General features: G+C 40.7%; 1 protein-coding gene across 8 annotated transcripts in view; it reads right to left on the reverse strand.

The window, feature by feature from the left end:
• Positions 1-612: 612 nt before the first annotated feature.
• Positions 613-18,512, reverse strand: part of DUSP22 (dual specificity phosphatase 22) — a 59,255-nt gene continuing 41,355 nt past the window's right edge. For 3 of the 8 annotated variants that reach the window (XM_016159512.2, XM_016159506.2, XM_016159511.2), the window contains 4 exons: positions 15,816-15,865; positions 6,085-6,159; positions 3,473-3,644; positions 613-2,968 (listed from right to left, as the gene is read on the reverse strand). In XM_016159512.2, the coding sequence (XP_016014998.1) occupies positions 2,786-2,968; positions 3,473-3,644; positions 6,085-6,159; positions 15,816-15,865 (480 nt within the window). In that variant the 3' untranslated portion in view covers positions 613-2,785. The remainder of the gene's footprint in view (positions 2,969-3,472; positions 3,645-6,084; positions 6,160-15,815; positions 15,866-18,512) is intronic. The other 5 variants (XM_016159509.2, XM_016159508.2, XM_016159507.2 and 2 more) reach the window with 5 other exon arrangements.

Below are 18,512 nucleotides of genomic sequence, written 5' to 3' on the forward strand. Positions count from 1 at the left end.
GCTGTTGTCAGAAGAGGGAGGGTCCTCTTCACCCCTACACAGCTCCCAGCCCCTCCCCTGAGCCCCTTGGCAGGAGCTTCCAGGTATTAGAAACAGAAACTTAGAACACATGGCAAGCCTGCCACCTACAGTCAAAGGGCCCACGTTCGAGCCAAACTTATCTTTGAAATAAAAAGTTAAATTTCTGTCCCTCCCTCAACCCCTTTTTTAAACAAGGAAAACTTAGGAAATTGACTTTAATTACTCTTTGAGCCACTTTGTGTTTTTTTTTTCCAAATTAAAAGCTGCATTCAACAACGGCAGCAGATGTTCACGGAGTGCCTGGGCTGCGTTCCCTGTGGTAAATGCCGTAGTTCCAGGGGTGCCAGCTATTTAGTTCCCACGCTGTGCAGGGAAAACATAACTCCAATATCCGAATTTCTTTGTGTTAAATTTCTCTCACTTTCCTAGGGTCTGCTGCACTACCTTCTAGAGGGAAACAGTAGCCTCTAAAATAAAACCTGCATGTTTGCTAGAGGAGCAGGCTCTGCAGCTGCTTCACGACCTTCATAGGAAGAAACGTGAGGTGTGACATCCACACCTCAGCTAAGGAAGAATGAATTGCACATCAAGTTAAATGTGGCTAAGTTGACCTTTATTAATAAAAATGTGTAGCTTTTGGTAAATGCCACCACGGAGAACACAAACCATGGATAAAACACATGCCAAGAGATATGTCCCAAGCTGAGGAATTTAAGAACACATGAGCAGAGTTCACATAGCACAATCATCATGAGAAGCAATTATGATCACTAGGCAGCAACCACAACAGTGCAGCAGGGCCCTGAGACTGCTTTAAAGGCATTGAAGTTAAAGTTAAAAAACTAGTTGCAGCAGTGAAATTAAGGTAAAAATATACTCTCTTGCTAAAGAGTATAACAACATGATTATACATGTATTCAGTTTAAAATGAAAAACAAACAAGTTTACAAATTACATCTGGAGACTTAAAAATAAACTTTGGGTTGCTTTTCTTTTTGGCAGCACCAGACTAAACTCTGTAGCTTTGCAATATTTCAGAAACTTCGGGTACATTACAGTCTTCTGAGAAAGGCCCAGTACTTCAGAATTCCTGGTGTGGCTGTAGAAAAAGAACATTACTGGCAACAAATATTAAAAACATATCTTGATGTTCATAAATGTATACACATATTTAAGCAGTCAAGCTGACATCCTAAATACTCTTTCAGTTAACATATATAGATTTCTTTTTGATTGAAGGGAAAAAATGTACTTCATAGGCAAACTGTTTCAGTAGATGGATAATTCTATTGTCATGTTTCCCTTTTGCATGGTGCATCTAGGGCCCGTATGAGTGTATAGAGTCAGGTGACTTCATTCTCCCTGTTCCCCAAAGGGCTCTCCTGTGACATAACCTCTAACTGCATGACGAAACTGCTCTTTTTATTCAGGGGCTCTTTCTAAATGTAGAATCAGAGAAATGGAGTGCAGTATCTTCTTAGGGAGAAACTGAGTATATTTTTTTCATCTCTTATGGTTCTGCATTTTTCAACAATCTAAGCTGGGATAAAGGACTGGACCACAGAGTTGCTCACAGCATACCAAGATGCCTGCTGCCCTAATCTGCAAACTGTAGATGCTCTCAAGCCTGTTGGCCTAGCCCTAAATGTGAAATTTTATCCACGAGAAAGCATTATTGAAGCCCAAATGAGAAACTTTAAATAACTCAATAATATTGATGCTTTTCCCTTTGGTTTAAAAGCAATCATGACCAAACATTTTCAACTATGAGGCAGACTTGATTGGAATAACAAAAAACGCCTTGTCAGAAAATATTTACTGAGGTAGCTGAGATCAAATATCAAATCTACGGCATATACAAAAGTGGTTAATATGTGCTCGGGCATTTTTAAATGTGTTTTTTAAAATTCAAACTGCTAGAATGCCTAATAAATGCTCTTTCTTCCTAATTCTTATGGGTGCATGCAAATCTTGAGAAGTGAGAAGAGACCCCTTGAAGAGTGAGAACGGCAAGGGGTTAGGAGTTAAGTGAAGCTGGAAGGAGAAAGGTAGGGTGCTCTGGACACACAGCTTTGGCTGAAGTGGTAGTGCTCTCCCATGGAACTAAAATGCAGTCAGTACCACAGAGAACAAACACCAAATAGAACTCTGGGACAGGATGGGCTGAAAACCCAGCCTTGAACTGAGGCAGCAGGAAGCCAAGGCCTGGGGCACTTTCATTAAGGTAAAGACAATGCTCAGAGCACCAACCCTGCCACCTTCCAAAACCCTGAAACTACCCTCAGGAAGGAGTCTGGGCCTCCTGCTGCCCTGGGTTCTGGAGGAGGCTTGTGTTTTCAGCTGCTCGGCCCCCTGAGTCCTCGTCCCTGTGTACTCACAGGCACAGGCTGCTTCTGAATGAGCAGCTTTTCAGATGCCAACTTTAAAGCCTTCCATGTGGAGTCCTGGACAAAAGGAAATGTGGAGACACCAATCCTGGCAGTGTGGATTTTGTCTTTTCCAGCACTGTTCACACATTCACACATGCACAGACACATTTGCACAGAGGTGTGCGACAGTGTGGGCAATAGAGCAGCATCCAGGCAGTGCAGCAGGCTTTGGCTAGGCAGGAGTGGGCTGAGTGGAGGGGCCTGAAGCAGGGCTGGGTGGGGTCCTGAGAAGAAGTCTGGATCCACCTTCTTCGCCACCCTCCCTTTCCTGTCCTCTGAGGTGGCAGCCAGCACACCATGAGGCCCAGCGGAAAGGCAGGCACCAGGTTGCAGTGTTAGGTCTCTGTAGTGTAGCTGCTGTAGGCCAGAGGAGGCAGGGCCTGAAAGCTGCTCCCCCTCCATGCACCAGGCTGGGACTCCATGTGCCCTTGCTCTTTATATTTACCCAGAATGTTTTTGGCTTCTTCCTTATCCCGCAAAGGGCTCTCTCCATATTCTTCCTTCAGCCATTGCCGGTACTAGAGAAGTTGAAAACAGAACCCAAAATGTCACACACACACACACACACACACACACCTGCATCCATGTAGACTTTAACCTATTACTTAATGGTACATATTTTGCCACATGTAAACTGGGAAATAAATGGGCAGTGAGCAGTCATAGCTCTGTGGTTGGTCAGTCAGTGTCAAGCAAGAGAAATCACTGCTTCTTCAACATTTTGGCCTGAGGACATGAAAACAAACCAAACTAAGAAAATGACATTTGACCCAAAGGCAAAGAAACAGTAGCTAACACGGGGCCTAATGAAGATGGTAAAGGGCAATATCCTGTGGCCGCGGCTGGTGAACAAGGGATCAGTGATGACTTTGATGGGGATGTATGTGGGTCATCCTTGGACCAGATGCCCTCTGCATGCTTTTCTAACTTCAAATTCCATGCTTCTAGGAGTGTACAGGAAGACTGAAGCATCTTCCCAGGGGCTAATGGCTATATCACCAAAGGCCCCTGAGCATGGTTACCTGATGGACTTCATGCTTCTCAAATTCCTGTAGCTGTCTCTGGAAGCCCAGGTTGGGGTTGGCACATGATCTCCCCGCACGCACAGTGTGCAGGGCATCTTCCCAGCCAAAGTCAGTGACAGTCATGATGTATGCAATCACCAGAGTCACACTCCTGGAGACACCGGCCAGGCTGTAGGGCCAAGAGAACGCCACATGGGCAGGAGAGGTTGAGAGTTCACAAGTCTACTTCCTGATCCATTTGGAGCAAGGGATTCTGTGCACTTCATTTTAGAGTCTTTCTGCCTTGGATTATGAGTGGATGGCAAGCCAACATTACCTGGAAATTACTCAAACATACAAGCTTCTCTTTATTACACTAGAATCTGAGGTACTCTTTATCTGTTAGCCTCATTTTTTATTGATTTTCTGCTGGCTATGGCTCAAAGACACTTCACGTTATGATTCTCTATCACTCGAGTTAGTCTTCAGATGTTCCCCATTTCCCTGGATAGATAAAATATCTAAAGCACAGCAAAGGAACTTGAGGGGTTTGAGATCTATGCAAGAAATCCATTTATAACTTGCAGCAGTTTAGAAGGCTATACATTTTAAAAAATCTGGCTTTCTTAGATATGTCAGGGTCAAAAATATAACTTAAAAAACCCATTAAATACAGAAGCCATTACCAAATCTTCTATTCTTCTTGAATAACTAAGCAGAGCACCACAGCAGGCATACTCCATGTGTGCTCTGAGATTCAGGGTCAAGGTAGATGCTCTGCAGACAATAACTGTTAATCATCTCTGGCAGGCTGAGAAAAAAGACGAATTTTAAATACATATGCAAATTAAGGTGGTCACAGAGAGGTTGTGCTGTGTCAGAGTTGGAGTGTTCTACCAACGGTTTAAGATGGGGAAGTTTAGCAAATTTCTCATTTTTAGAAAAGCCTATCTTCTGAGTTACACAACTGTAGAAAATATAAATTCCTAGAATATCAGACACAGTTAAATATAAATAATAATGATGATAATAGTAATAATAATAGTAAACCATTCTCAAGTAGTGGCTCTTCTCTTAGGCTTTATATTAGAAGTAATGAGAGCTTTTAAAAAATACACCCTCTTTAACTGAAACCCTGGAAATTCTAATTCACCAGGAGCCCTGGAAGCCCAGGCACAAGAGCTCAAAACTCCCCTTTAAATGGCTCTAACGGCAGCCCCCAAAGTGCTTTAAAGCAAAGGTAAATGATGTTACAAAACCTACCATTTGTATTTATAACACGCCCTACTCTTTTTTAAAAGTGAAATTAAAAATCACAGTATTTTAAGAACTGCATAAAACTGCAGAACACCATTTTTAAAGCAATCTATCTACTGGCCCTTAGAACAAATTTCAATTTTCATGAATGACTCCTCTGGATATCACTCAATAGATCCCCTCTATCATGACAGGATGGCCACCAACCTTAACAGCAATACTCCCAGGAGCATCACTTAGCACTTTCTAAAGAGTTTTCACTGCAACAGCAACCTCTTTGGGGGAACTTAAAAGATTGTTAATTAAAATCAAGCCTCATTCAAGACAGAGAGGGGACGTGTTCAGCATGCACTTTAACAGAGAGCAGAGTTCTGGCTCCAGAACGTTGGCTGCTGGTTCCCTAGACAAATTAGTTATGTTATTAGGATGAATATTAGAGGTAGTAAAAATGAGAGAGCTGACACTCACTGAGAGCTTACTATGTGCCAGGTTCAGTGCTAAGAGCTTTCCTTGTGCAGTCCTTAGGTTATGTGTTATAACAGCTTTCTTTACGTAGTGTATATAATACATATGTATATACATATGTGCATGCATGCATATATATGTGTGTATATACATACATACACATACGTATTTCCACACACGTAAAGTATGGCTGAGGACATGAAAACAAACCAAACTAAGAAAATGACATTTGACCCAAAGGCAAAGAAACAGTAGCTAACACGGGGCCTAATGAAGATGGTAAAGGGCAATGTCCTGTGGCTGCAGCTGGTGAACAAGGGATCAGTGATGACTTTGATGGGGATGCATGTGGGGCATCATTGTAGCTGTATAGCAACTTAATTTAATTCTAAGAGTCTGTTCAGATCTTTTCAGAGCAAAGTAGTAATAAGCCAAACATACAGGAATGCCTGAATCTACAAACAAAAAAGAAGTGGTCATTTAGGTGTTATAGTAATGTAATATTAAACACCCACACATGCAATCAAATCTCTGCAGTGTTTTGAAAGACCACTGAAGTTTCAGGAATGTGCTTACAAAATATGTATCCTTTTCAGGAAGCTGTTCTGATTAAATGTTAGAGGTAGGCTAGAAACCTTGTTGTCTAGTAACCTTGACAGTCCCTACAGAAATCATAACTGTGAAAATGAAAATCCTAAGTGAAAAGAAATTAAAAGATTTAGATTTTCTTTCAACAAAAGCAAACAATGACTAACAAACAGGAGGGGTCAGGTGGGATGTGTTTGAGATTTACATAGTAGAGAAAGCTATTAGGAAATAAACTAATTAATTACACAGAAAAAAATACTTGATGAGAAACTAAGCTGAGCAGAACATGACAGTCGTTATTAGGCAAGAGGCATACGTACCAGTGTACAAGACAGCCCTCTCCCCTGAGTCGGCACTCGTGAATAAACTTAATACTTTCTTTGAAATGTCTTGATCTGGGGGTGGAAAAAAAAGAGAGAAGTGGCATTTCTATACCCTACACATGATGAAAAGAAAAATCCGCCTGAGGTTTCTTAAGGTCTCATAGTTCCACAACTTCCCACAGGTCACACTGTTTAGGGCTGGAGTGGCTTTAGCCTTAGATCCATTACACACAACACTGAGGCCAGGGGAAGGCCACCTATCTTCTGGGCTTTTCAGAATTTCTCTGCAAGGAATCTCTGAAACACACGATTGTGACTGACTGATGGCGGTGGTGGCGGAGTGGTTTCTGCCCAGCCCAATGGTCAGAAATACTCAGCAGCCCACTAGGGACCTCATACCAATAACCTGAACAGCAGCCATGGACATCTGTACCCATTCAAGTGAAGAAGGTGCCCACATCAGGCAAGCTCCCATTGCTTTTCATTGTCCTCTACCTTCAAATGGCCTATAAAGCAGCAAATCATCTGAAGTTGCTCATGGACTAAATTCATCTCCCTGTAAGCTCTGATTGAGTACTGACTCTTTACCAGGAACTCTGCTAAGCTGCAATAGATTCAGAGATGAAGCGACCTAAGTGCAGGTGCCCAGAGAAACTAGAACAGGCAGGCAATAGGGTAACTGTAAAGGTGCATGCATGCACACACATTCTACGACCAAATGCAGGCATGATGTTGTCATCAGTGGAATGTCCTAAAGGTCCAACCCAAAGATCCCAGACTCTCACCTGAAACATAACTACCAGAGGATTACAAGACATGCTTCTGTTAAATCTCCCAGGGACAAATGCTTGTAAGACATAAGCTTGCAAATTGACTCAGGGCATTACAACTCTATTCCCAAAGATTGGCTTGGTATAAAGCAGTCAAAAAAAAAAAAAAAAAAAAAGATTTCTGCTGTAATCCTGAAATCTGAAGTGTTAGTAATGAAAGAGTCCCCAGAACAAGGGTATGGAGCAAAAGCCCATGGAAGCCAGGTAGCAGAGTCATGTGGAGGGGTGTGGGCATTTGGGAAGATACGACTAGCAGAAACCAGGCCAAGTAAAGGTGCTACAGGTAGGAGTAAAGGTTTAGTGTTCAGTGATTCCCCTCTCTCAGGCAAAACCAGCAATCTGGAGTTTGCAGTGAACTTTTATGATTTTGAAATATCAAATGGTGGCAGAGCATCTTTTCATTTGAGCAGCAAGGTGCCCAGTCCCTCAGAATATTCCATCTTTCATCCAGTTCTGGCCACAGAGAAGTTAAAGGGAAAGCTGTGCTATGGGGACTTCTGGAGAAGTTTTCCCTTCCTGATTAAAGGAACGCTATCTATCTCTGTTCCAGGCTTTCTGCCAGGGAACTGGAAGTGAGCACCATGCTTAGAGCTGCATCAGACACCTTATAATCACAAGTGACAGGTCCCTGAAGTAAAAGGGCAGCAGGGTGGAAACAGGGACATCAGGGAGCTGCTGCCCAGCCTAGGAGCATCCAGCTTCAGGCTTCTTGGTCAGGGTGTTAGGTAAATAAATATCTTTATAACTTAAAATACTCTCAATCAGATATTGTTACTTATAGCCAAATATAATCTACCGTATACCAGAAACTAATTCAACAATTTTTAAAACATGGAGCCAATTCTTCTGGCTTAGGAGCGCTTACTGGCTGCCCATCTTTAAACTGCTTCATGGTTTATGCAGTGTGGCCTGTTCTCCTCTGTAGGCCAGTGCATACAGTAGACAGGCCAGAGGGTGGGGTGGGTTTGACTGTAGATCCCAGGGCCAGGACAGGCAGCCCAGAACCCAGAATACACCCCTGACAGGAGGCTAGCAGCTGAGGGATGCACATATTTGTCCACTAGGCCAGCCACACTGTGGCATGCAAGGGTTTGGGAGAGGCCTCTCCATGCCTGTCCTTTGTGGGTCTCTTTCTGGTCAAGGAGAGCATTTGAGACAAGACAGGCAGGGAAGAACACAGCCACCAGAAAAGAAAAAAGCAAATCTGGAAAAAAAAAAAATGACAATTGCCTAAGTAACTGAATAGATCACAGATTGCCTCAGAACACTGCAAAGGTCACCCAGTGACAAAAAAAGTTAACCACTGCTCCACCAGGCAGGCAGGCCTTGGTATTTTGGGGGACATGGTCAATTTTCTGGAAGTCACCAAGATCCTGCAAAGGTGACAAATGAATCCCTTTGCTGAAATGTCCAAACGGGAACAACTTCTTATATCTGACGTTTACATTTGCACACCCCAAACCACATGCACAATGAAACGCAGGTCTTAAAAACTGTGGGATGTACCTGGGTTCAAGAGTCTGCTTTGCCATATCTCAGAATAAGAGGATGTGGGTGTGGTCGGCTGGGCAATAACATCCAAACTTTCCAGAGCCCAGAAAAAGTGTGTGAAGGAGCTGAGGAAATTGGGAGGAGGTACCCCTACTCCACCCACTGCAAACCCTTTACTCTCTCAGCTCTCTCTGCATCAAGCACTAAGTCCAGGGCAAATTCATGGACAGTTCCTGTCCACCGCTTTGTTGCAGCAAGGGCTACAGAGCCCCAGGGCAAGCATCTCTAAGAGGGCCGGCTCACAGCCCTGGCCCAGGAGCATTATCATACCAATGAGGGGATGGCTCAGAGCCCTTTCATGAAACTGACTCATAAACACATTAGGCATGAGGCCAAACCAGGCAGACATTCCTAGAAATGGCTTTTCCAAGAAAAGCCAGGAGACAGGGTGTTTGGTACTGCTTTGGTGCGCTCCAAGGAGTAGGGGATTATTTCCAGGGAAGCTAATGACATAAACCTAAGCTCTGGTCATTAAACTCCCTCCTCCACAGTGGGAAATACCCACGACTATGGTCCTGATATTGCTCAATCCTCCAATGTGAAGCAGAAGCACAATCTGAAGCATCATCCTACCACAAGCTGTTTCAATGAACAAAGCTTCCCTATTCCTGCTCTTCATTTTGCTTCTCATTTTGTACCTTTACTTCCATACAAAAACATGTGGAATAAGTTCTGTCCTGGGAAAGCCAAATGGACTAATCCAGAAAGAAAGTGCAACCTACACGTGTGTTACAAACTCATCCAATAATGTCTGCTGCTGCTGAGAACCTTAAAGGAACAGCCTGGGTTGGGCAGAAGGGCACTTCAAATGAGATGTCCTCCTTAGGGGCTCAGCCAACAGCTCAACAACTCTACGACTGACCCTCTTCCTCTTCTTCCTCCTTAGTTTGTGCTGGGCTTCCTCACAGACCAGTGCATCCCCAACCTTCCCTCTTTCCATCCAGAGGCCCAGGACCAGGACTAGACAGGTTTTTTCGACCTTCAGAGAGCCCACAGAAAAGATGGTCTGTGGACTGAGCAAAGACACACCACACAGTGCTCTTTTTTTGAGGCTAAACAATTTCTTCTTACTCAAAGACCACAGGACTTGATGGCTGTGATCCCCACTATGGGAAATGAGGCAGTCTTGTCCTGTTGATAAGTACTCTGATTGCATGAGCCCAGGGATCTGGCCAAGTGCCCTGAAGGGCAGCTGGGGTTACCCCCAGCCAGCCATACTGACAGCAATGCCACAAGAATCAGGATGCTTTTCCCTCCCAACAGAGCATAAATACATGTGTATGTGTGTAGTATATACACGTATGCATGAAAGCAAAGGAGAAAAACTCAAGAAAGGCAAGCATCCTTAGATTTTATTTTTTCTCAGAAAGGAATGACTGAAAAAAACAAATGGGTGAAGTGTTCTGTCTGGCCCCAAGCTCTGGAAGGTAGGCTCAGATCAGAGAGTTGCTTTCTCCTGGGGCAAAATCAGCCCAGGCCCCCTAGTCCTGTCTGGCACACTCCAGCCAGAACACTGACTGTGAAGCCCTCACTCCACCCAGAAGCAAGTAAGAAGGAATCTTCTTCACCTGTTCAGATACTGGTAGGGCTGTTTCATCATTTCACAGCATTAAACACATGAAACTCACATTTATACCAGTGATTCCCCAATTTTTCTATTTCCTGCACTGTCAACATTTTTAAAAAATTGGGGAATACATGTGCCATACTTTTCTTTTTAAATTATTTTCATTACATAAGTTTCAGGCATACATTATAATTTGACATCTGTATACACTACAAAGTGATCACCCCCAAAATCTGGTTTCTGTCACCATACAATAGAGCCCTCCCCCTGCCTTTTACACATCCCCAACATTCTAAACCTCTGGTAACCACTGACCTATTCTCTGTATGTATGAGTTTGTTTTGGTTTTGTTCATTCGTTCATTGTGTTTATTGGCTTTTTAGATTCCACATGAATGAAATCATCTGGCATTTGTTTTTCTTTCTAACTTATGTCACTTAGCATTATGCATTCAAAGTCCATCTATGTGTCACAAGTGGCAAGACTTTATTCTTTTTTTTTTTTTTATGGCTGAGTAATATTTTATTGTATACATGTACCACATCTTCCTTATCCTTTCATCCATTGATGGACACTTATGTTATTTCTACATCTTGGCTATTGCAAATAATGCTGCAATAAACATTGAGATGCATTTGCCTTTTTGAATTAGTGTTTTCATATCTTTTGATAAACACCCTGAAGTTGAAATAGCTGGATCCCATAGTTGTTTTATTCTTAATTTTCTGAAGAATCGCTATACTATTTTCCATAGTGGCTGTACCAATTTATAATCTCACCAACAATGTGCAAGGGTTCCTTTTCCTCTACATCCTCCTCAGCATTTGCTATTTATTTTCTTTTTGATAACAGCGATTCTAACACGTGTGAGGTGATATCTCACTGTGGTTTTGATTTACATTTCCTAATAATTAGTGATGCTGAACATCTTTTCATGTACCTGATGGCCATCTGTATGTCTTCTTTGGAAAGATGTCTATTCAGATCCTCTGCTCATTTTTCAATCAGGTTGTTTGTACCTTACTTTTCATTCTGGCAGATAAGGTTAGCTCAGAAAAATAGTGTATTTTTTTAAGTTAAATAAGGGAAGTTTTATGAAAAAAACACATTTTCCATATAGTTCTCATTTCTATGGACTGCAAAGTCCTTAGGAGTCTTGTGTGAACACATATGGGTATTCTCACGTGTGTATCCACATGTATGTGCACCTCTGGAAGGGCCACTAAGAGCTACCTAGCTCTGATCTCGCAAAACTGATCTTTAAATAATGAAAATAAAGAAAAATAGAAATAAGAGAAAGCAAAGAAGACATCAGCTAAGCTAAAGAAATATACACAAAAAGATAGGGAGGTGGAATAAGGCAAGAAAGTTTTACTGACATTTTAAATATAAGTTCTCTATATTGCTAATGCCTTTTTTCCTCACTAAAAAACCTCAAGAAATTTAGAGATATGCTCAATTCTCTAACCACCGAATGTCAAAAAGGCTCTACTGTAACAATGTAATGCTATTGACTTCACAGCACAGACCAAACTCCCCTGGACTTGACAGAAGATTTAAAAAGATAACTAAATTCTTAATGATGTCTAAATTCAAAACACCAATTTAATAAACATTAAAATAGGAACAAATAAAATAAGCTACTATACATCTAACCATCCACTCTCAAAATACATTAATACTCCTTACCTGAATAGACAGAAAATATAATCTTATTTTTGGAAATGCTTAGTATTCATAAAAAACACTTTAACTCATCTCACTTGGTACTATAAAAATTGTGATATGTATTTTACAGTGAGAGAAGTAAGGTTAAATAACTTGCCTAAGAAAGCATAGAAAGAAAGCAAATGTAAATATTTCCAAAGCCTTAATTCACCAATCCATCCTACACTAGCCACTTGGAGAACATATAGTGTGTGCCTTTGATACAAATTCTAGGATGCCTCTTATCATGACAAATCATGCAAAATGCACCAGCCTGGGTTTGGGGAGTTATTACAACTATGAGAACTTGAACTTTCACATTTCCTGACTTTGCAAGGCAAGGTGGTTGGGGGATCTGAGCTAAAATTTTAATGCGTTAAAATTACTTCAAACCAGGTTTATGCATATTAAGTTCCTGGAAGATAAGATGGGGTATTTGTAAGTATAAGGCCAAGAAAGAAAACTGACCTTTCTGGGGAGTTTGCAGCAACTGAATGCCAAGTGAAAGCAGTCTCAAAAGGTCATAAACCTCTAACTAAGCATAATTAGCAAGAAGAATTCCTGCTGGTATAGAAATTTGTGGGTAAAGATTTAGGATATAAAATCTTAAAATCCAAAGCTGGAAATAATTTTAAAAATCTATAAATTTAAAACAACAAGCAATACAGTTTTCTGAAATTTATTTTGTCATTAAATACAGGAATTGTTAGGCATCAGGAATTACAAGTGCCTAGACTAAAGAACTACTAGTTCTAATTGGTTACCCAGAGTATATATTCTAAGTGATAGGCAGGATTCCTCTCACTTTGTTAAGCAGAGCATTAAGAGTATTTATCTCCTGGCCACCCACTTTGGTTTATGATACAGAAGTGAATGTTAATTCAGTCTTCCTATGCTCCTCATATTTGCAGGCTACCCAAAGTGTGGTAGGTCACATAAAGAGTCAGTGTTCTGCCTGCCAACATTAAGACAATAGTCTGATTATATCATGAATGCATATTTGCTATTCAAAGGCATGCTATGTTTTTCAGTGAAATGTTTGTAAAAGGTGAAGAGAAACTCAAGCTATTTCACAGGTTATCTCATAACATACAAAGTACACTTAAAATTCAAACTTAACTCGATAATTTCTAGATAGCTTAGCACAGCAAGAAATATTTATAGAATCATGGACATTTATGTGCCCAAAGCCCTACCTGCACATAAGCTTTGCTATTACTAAGGGATTAAAACTAAGTTTCCCCAAAGAAGGACACAAGTACTCACAACTAAAACAGTAATTCTGCCTTTCATGAGTTATGATCTTGACTTTCTTTTCCAACCGAAACAGAGATCATACTATTATATGACTTGACTCAAAAGAGCAGCAATGGTCCATTCTCCACATAGTTCTATCATTAGATCCAAACACAAATGCTTCAATAATTAACTATTGGAAACTGGGTCCCACACTTACGCTTTCATTCAGATACAAGGAAAGGGTTAAAAAGGCAAACCATATATTTGAACAAAATCATTGTACATATTTTGGACAGATGAGAACTAATTCAAATCTTATGGGTTAGTCCTCTGGCCCCAAGGTAACTGTGTTTGGGCTAATTTTGCCAGAAGATTTGAACTGACCCATGAGACTGGAACTCAGAGAAGCAGCTGCTGCATTCTCTGTCACCCTGGCTTTTCCACATAAGCACATCTTACAAGTAAATGAAGCAGGCTTCGTGAGCATCAAAACTTATTTTCAACTACCTTTTCTGTAACTCTCAAGCTATAGTAATACACTTTTATTTTTAGTAGAGTAAAACTGTACTCTTATTTTTGAAAGTTCATAGAGAATATTTTCACATACATAATCTCATCTCCAAAATTGTGAAGGCAGGCCTTTTTCAGATGAAAGAACTGAGGTTTAGATGGGTTAAAATGACTTGCCTAAGGTAGATGAAACTGGTTTTATATTTGAGATATCTAATTCTAGGTCGACTGCATACTTGACCATAAAGCACAGGACCACTCAATGCCCAGTCTTCACTTGGTAAGTTAGGGTTATTGTCCTGGTAAGTGCAGTGCTTGGCTCTTAACAAAGCTGAGAAGCCCTGGGGGAAGTTCAAGTACAGGTGGGCATCTACCCTGACAACAAATGTCCAGAATGTATTACAGTTTGATTATTCCAATTTTCCAATCATAAATTCAATGTTAGAATCTCAGTTTGAGATAACAGCAAAGCAACCAGTCTAAAAATAGCCATCAAAACACAAGCAGAAGATTGCTGTGGTCTTCAGAGAAAGGCAGTGGCTCACTTCCTTCCGTACACACCATGCCCTTCCAACCACTTCTGTTTCTTGACACGACTAGTAACCAAGGAAGTTCTCTAATGCTCTTCCCCTCCTTCCAGACCTGAGCTACTACTGTTTTCCTATTGATCTTAGAAAATCCTTCCTCTACCACCCTCAATATTAAAGATTGACTTTTCCTGTGAAATATGGAGAGTTAGCATGGAAACACAAGCCCTAGGTAGAACATAATTGTCCTCACTTCTAACCTGCCCCTGCCCTTTCCTGGTCTAACTCTAAATCGCCTGTCCTCCTGCTTAACCTCTTCATCCTTCTCCACACCAATCTATCCCGAGTCTAGCCTCATTTTTTTCAAACAGGGGGATTCCCCCCAAATTATTGCATAAACTGTGATTTCACTGCAGCAATGAAAAATCAAGGTTGGCTTATGTTTCAATTTGCCAGCTTTCAAGAGAAGAACACTAAACATAAGATTATGTGGTCTGTACTTATGTAGGATTTGTAGGCAATAGAACTCAAGAATCATGAAGGATAAATCCTGACAAGCCTATGGACTCCCACATTCACAAATGGCACCAAAGCTTATAGCTTCCCTGATGAAATGCAGTGACATGTAATTTTAGGAAGGTCACTGTGTCTGACCACACAAGGCCAGACTGAAAAGCTGAGGCTGGGGTCTGCGGGATACACCGAATGGCTAAATATTTTACTTATGCCTGCAGCCTCTCAGTCTGCATGGTTCAAACCCACACTTTAGTAAAACTGTCATCTACTCCACATCATAATCTTTCTGGGTCATTTCTGAAAACTGAAGAGTGTGAATGCTAAAGCTATAACTGCTGTGGGTCTCCAGAGGTCTGACCCTCATTCTGCCAAAGCCTAATCCTATGGGTCTCCATATGCTGCTGTGATCTGGAAAAGATTGCAATTACGAATTTCTCTTTACAGGGAGAAACAAGAGTTAGAATGGCATCGACAATGTATTCAGCTGTGAGGAATAGAGGATTGGAGTTTCCTAAACCAGAAAGTTCTATTCGCTCAACTCAGACAGGCTTTAGAAGTATGCTGTCCCATATAGTGGCGACTAGCCACATGTGCCTATTGAGTACTTGAAATGAAGCTAATCCAAACTGAGATGTGTTGTAAATGTAAAAAAAAAAGAGCCTCAATATGAAGACTTAATATAAAAAAAAGGATGTAAAATATCTCATTAAAAAATACTGAGCATGTGGTTAAGATGATAGTACTTTGGATATACTGGGTTAAATAAAACATATTACTAAAACTAGTGTCACCTATTTCTTTTCCTTTTTCTTTTTCTTTTTTTACTTTTTTAAAAAAAATGTAGCTCCTAGAAAATTTAAAATTACATGTATGGCTTGCATTTGTGGCTCATATTCTATTTCTGTTGGATAGTGCTGCATTAAACAAAACCCAACAGTTTCTTTAAGGGTTTACTATCTCTAGAGGAAGGATGAACATGCTAAAGGTTTGGTTTGAGGTATCCTTTTTAAAAATTAGATTCTTCTTTAGACACCTCATCAGTGATGTAGAGTAGTAGAAGGGTCAGCAAACAAGAAGCACACCTCCAGCTACAGTTCTGCCCAACTCAGCAGCACAAACTTTAGTGGGCCTCAGGGCCTCTCCTGGAAGGCAGCTGCTGTGCACAGCATCAGGGGTCCCATTGCCTCCAATGACTTCACTGTTCTTTACTTATTTGACTTTACAGTCTTTAATTCATTTTTAGTATCTCCAAATAATACAGAAAAAAAAAAAACAACTTACAAGTTTTGAGATGGTGAATCCGCTGCTGGAATGCACAGGTACTTAACTCCCTGTAGAATGATAAAAAATAAAATAAAAGATGATATCCAGTACAGAAAAATATTTAAAGGAACTATTTACTCAGATCAAAAAAATAAAAAATAAAAAGGAGAAGTTTTTTTACTCATCTTTTGTTGCCAAGGAACTGGAGAAAAACTCTTTAATTAAGGTTCCTGGTTATTTTCTGTGGCCATTTGTACAAATATTCATGTTCTAGGTTGGAAACAGCTTGTAAACAGGGTATATTGAAAGAGTAAAATAATTGAGTACTTTCTGGTAAGTGTCAACAACTTTCAGAACTATCATCTCAGATGCCTATTCACATATTCCACATTTTTTTTTGAATCTATTTCACTTAGAATCCAGTGTTATTAAAAACTTTTAAGGTTTTTAAAAACCTTAAAGGTTTTTAATAACACTGGATTCAATGTCAAGTGAAAGTATAAAATCTAGAAACCTCTGCAAAAGAATATGGCTTCATGAAGACTAAGAGGAACCATTTTTGATCCCTTCCTCTAGATAGCCTACTCTCATAGAGTCTTGCCACCATGTCATGAATAAGTATGTGAGCGTGTGTGTGTGTAAGTGTACACATCAGAAAACAGAAAAAAAAAAAAAAAACAGAGAGTCATAAAATAACATCCAGAATTTTTTGAATTTTTTTGCAGTTGATCATTAAAATTTTACTGTTAACTCCTAACATTAGGAATTTCTGTGCTGTATTTGCTAATGTAGTCTTGTAAGGAACATCTAAATTTGTGGCTGCCCCAAATCCCGGCACAGGTCCACATTTTGATACTTCCTCACACGTGAATCCTACTTTCCCAATACAGAATCCACATAAACCACGTTTCTCAATCTCCTTTGCTATTAGCATACAAACTCAGGACCTGGTTTCATTATCTGACATACTTACATGAGGTAGATTTGGAAACAGGACATGGAAAGAGTCAGGTGGGTTAAGAACACCTGCTTAGCAGGTGCAGGTGGTGACAGTGTGGTAGCAGATCTCACTGGGCCAGTTCTGTGATGTGGTCTGGGTGTTGTTCCTGGAACCTCAGCTGAAATCCTGTTTCTCCAGTTCCTTTGAGGAGACCAAAAGCTCTCAACAAACTCATTGCTGCTGAAACTGGCTCAGAGTAAAACCTGTTGTCTGCAACTAAGACATGAGTGATACAATTCCCCCTACTGTCTCCCGCTATTTTGAGAGGATGGAAAACATTTTTTCCCTGCTTAGTTCTTATTTACCTATACATATTTTTTTTTTTTTCAGCTTGAGTCAATCATTACATCTTCTAATGGAGGCTCCTTTGGGTCTTGAAGATGATGAATTTTACCGCTGCTTATCCATATGGAACACTTCGCATAAAACCAAACAGGCTTTAATATGCCAAAGGTAAAATTTAAGGATCAGCTGCTAGAAGAAAGTGAAGCAGCAGATTCTCCCTCCTTCAAGTCTCGCTCCATCATTCCCAACTGTCTCCTTCTGTCTGTACTTACTTTTCCTGGACTCTGGGCACTGTGCTCTGTTGGAAACATCAAGGCAGTTGTCTAAAGTTCTAAAGAACCTCCAAACTCAGAGAGGTATTAGAGCAGTGGTTTAAAGGGAAATAAAATGGAAAAGAAAATGATATTGTAAAAAAATAAAGGCATTTCACTCCTTTCCTGTATTGAGGCCAAACAATCTTGTTGGTATAGAGACACACACTGATCATTTCATACATCCACCATTGAAATGACTCATTTACTTTTTTTTTTTTTACACTTAAATGAGATTTGGCTTTGGATCAGGGCCCAAAAGCTTGTGAAATTCTTTCCTCCCACACGCTTCCTCACCTCTTTTAGATTAATACTTCCAGAGGGATTTTTAGGTTTCTACCTTCCCCTCCATTGTGATCATCAGTTTGAGCAATATAAATTAATCAAGGATGCCGAGGTGGATCCCCTGTAAGACAGGATGAAAATGCCTGCCTGTCACATACACTGAGTGATAGCCACTTAATTTTAAAGTAGCAGAATCTAAAGTCAGCCCAGCCCATATATTGGGAAGAAAGAAAAACAAAAACAAAAAATCAAAAACAAAAAAAAATGGAGAAAAGGAAGAGAATGGTCAGGAGAGGCTAAAAAGCTCTTAGCTGATTGAAAGCATTCATGATAAATGTCAACAGCGGTGCAGTTAAAAGCACTGTGCTTCCTTTAGGAGTCCCCCAAATGGGGTCACATTCACCTTCATGATGCCTAATGCTCCGAAGGAAAGGAGGCCAGCCCTACAAGGCAGGAACAAACTGCAGAAAAATGGTAAAGGGTATCCCTCCCTTCCTGAGACACAGAGGAGGAAGAGGCAACTTTGGTCCATGCTGGGCCCCTCACCCTCACTAGCGGGATGGGTGTGTGGCAGCTACAGCTTCACATCTATAAAGCTTTTAGGGAGAAACGAAGTAGTTCCCGGTCACAAGTTCGGGGAATCCTCTACTGTTAAGGCTGGAGAGAGAAAGTATAAAACATAAGATCATGTCCTCTCAAAGATACAACGCTAACTTTCCCTGGAATGGTGCCTGTCACATAAAGCTAGGCACTCACTAAATGTTTGTTGAATGATGAGAACAAGGTGAAAAACAATTAACATGGGGAACACACTATAAGAATAGTGCAAGGGAA

This window comes from Rousettus aegyptiacus, unplaced genomic scaffold, assembly GCF_014176215.1.
Source record: "Rousettus aegyptiacus isolate mRouAeg1 unplaced genomic scaffold, mRouAeg1.p scaffold_m13_p_1, whole genome shotgun sequence".
Classification (NCBI taxonomy): domain Eukaryota; kingdom Metazoa; phylum Chordata; class Mammalia; order Chiroptera; family Pteropodidae; genus Rousettus; species Rousettus aegyptiacus.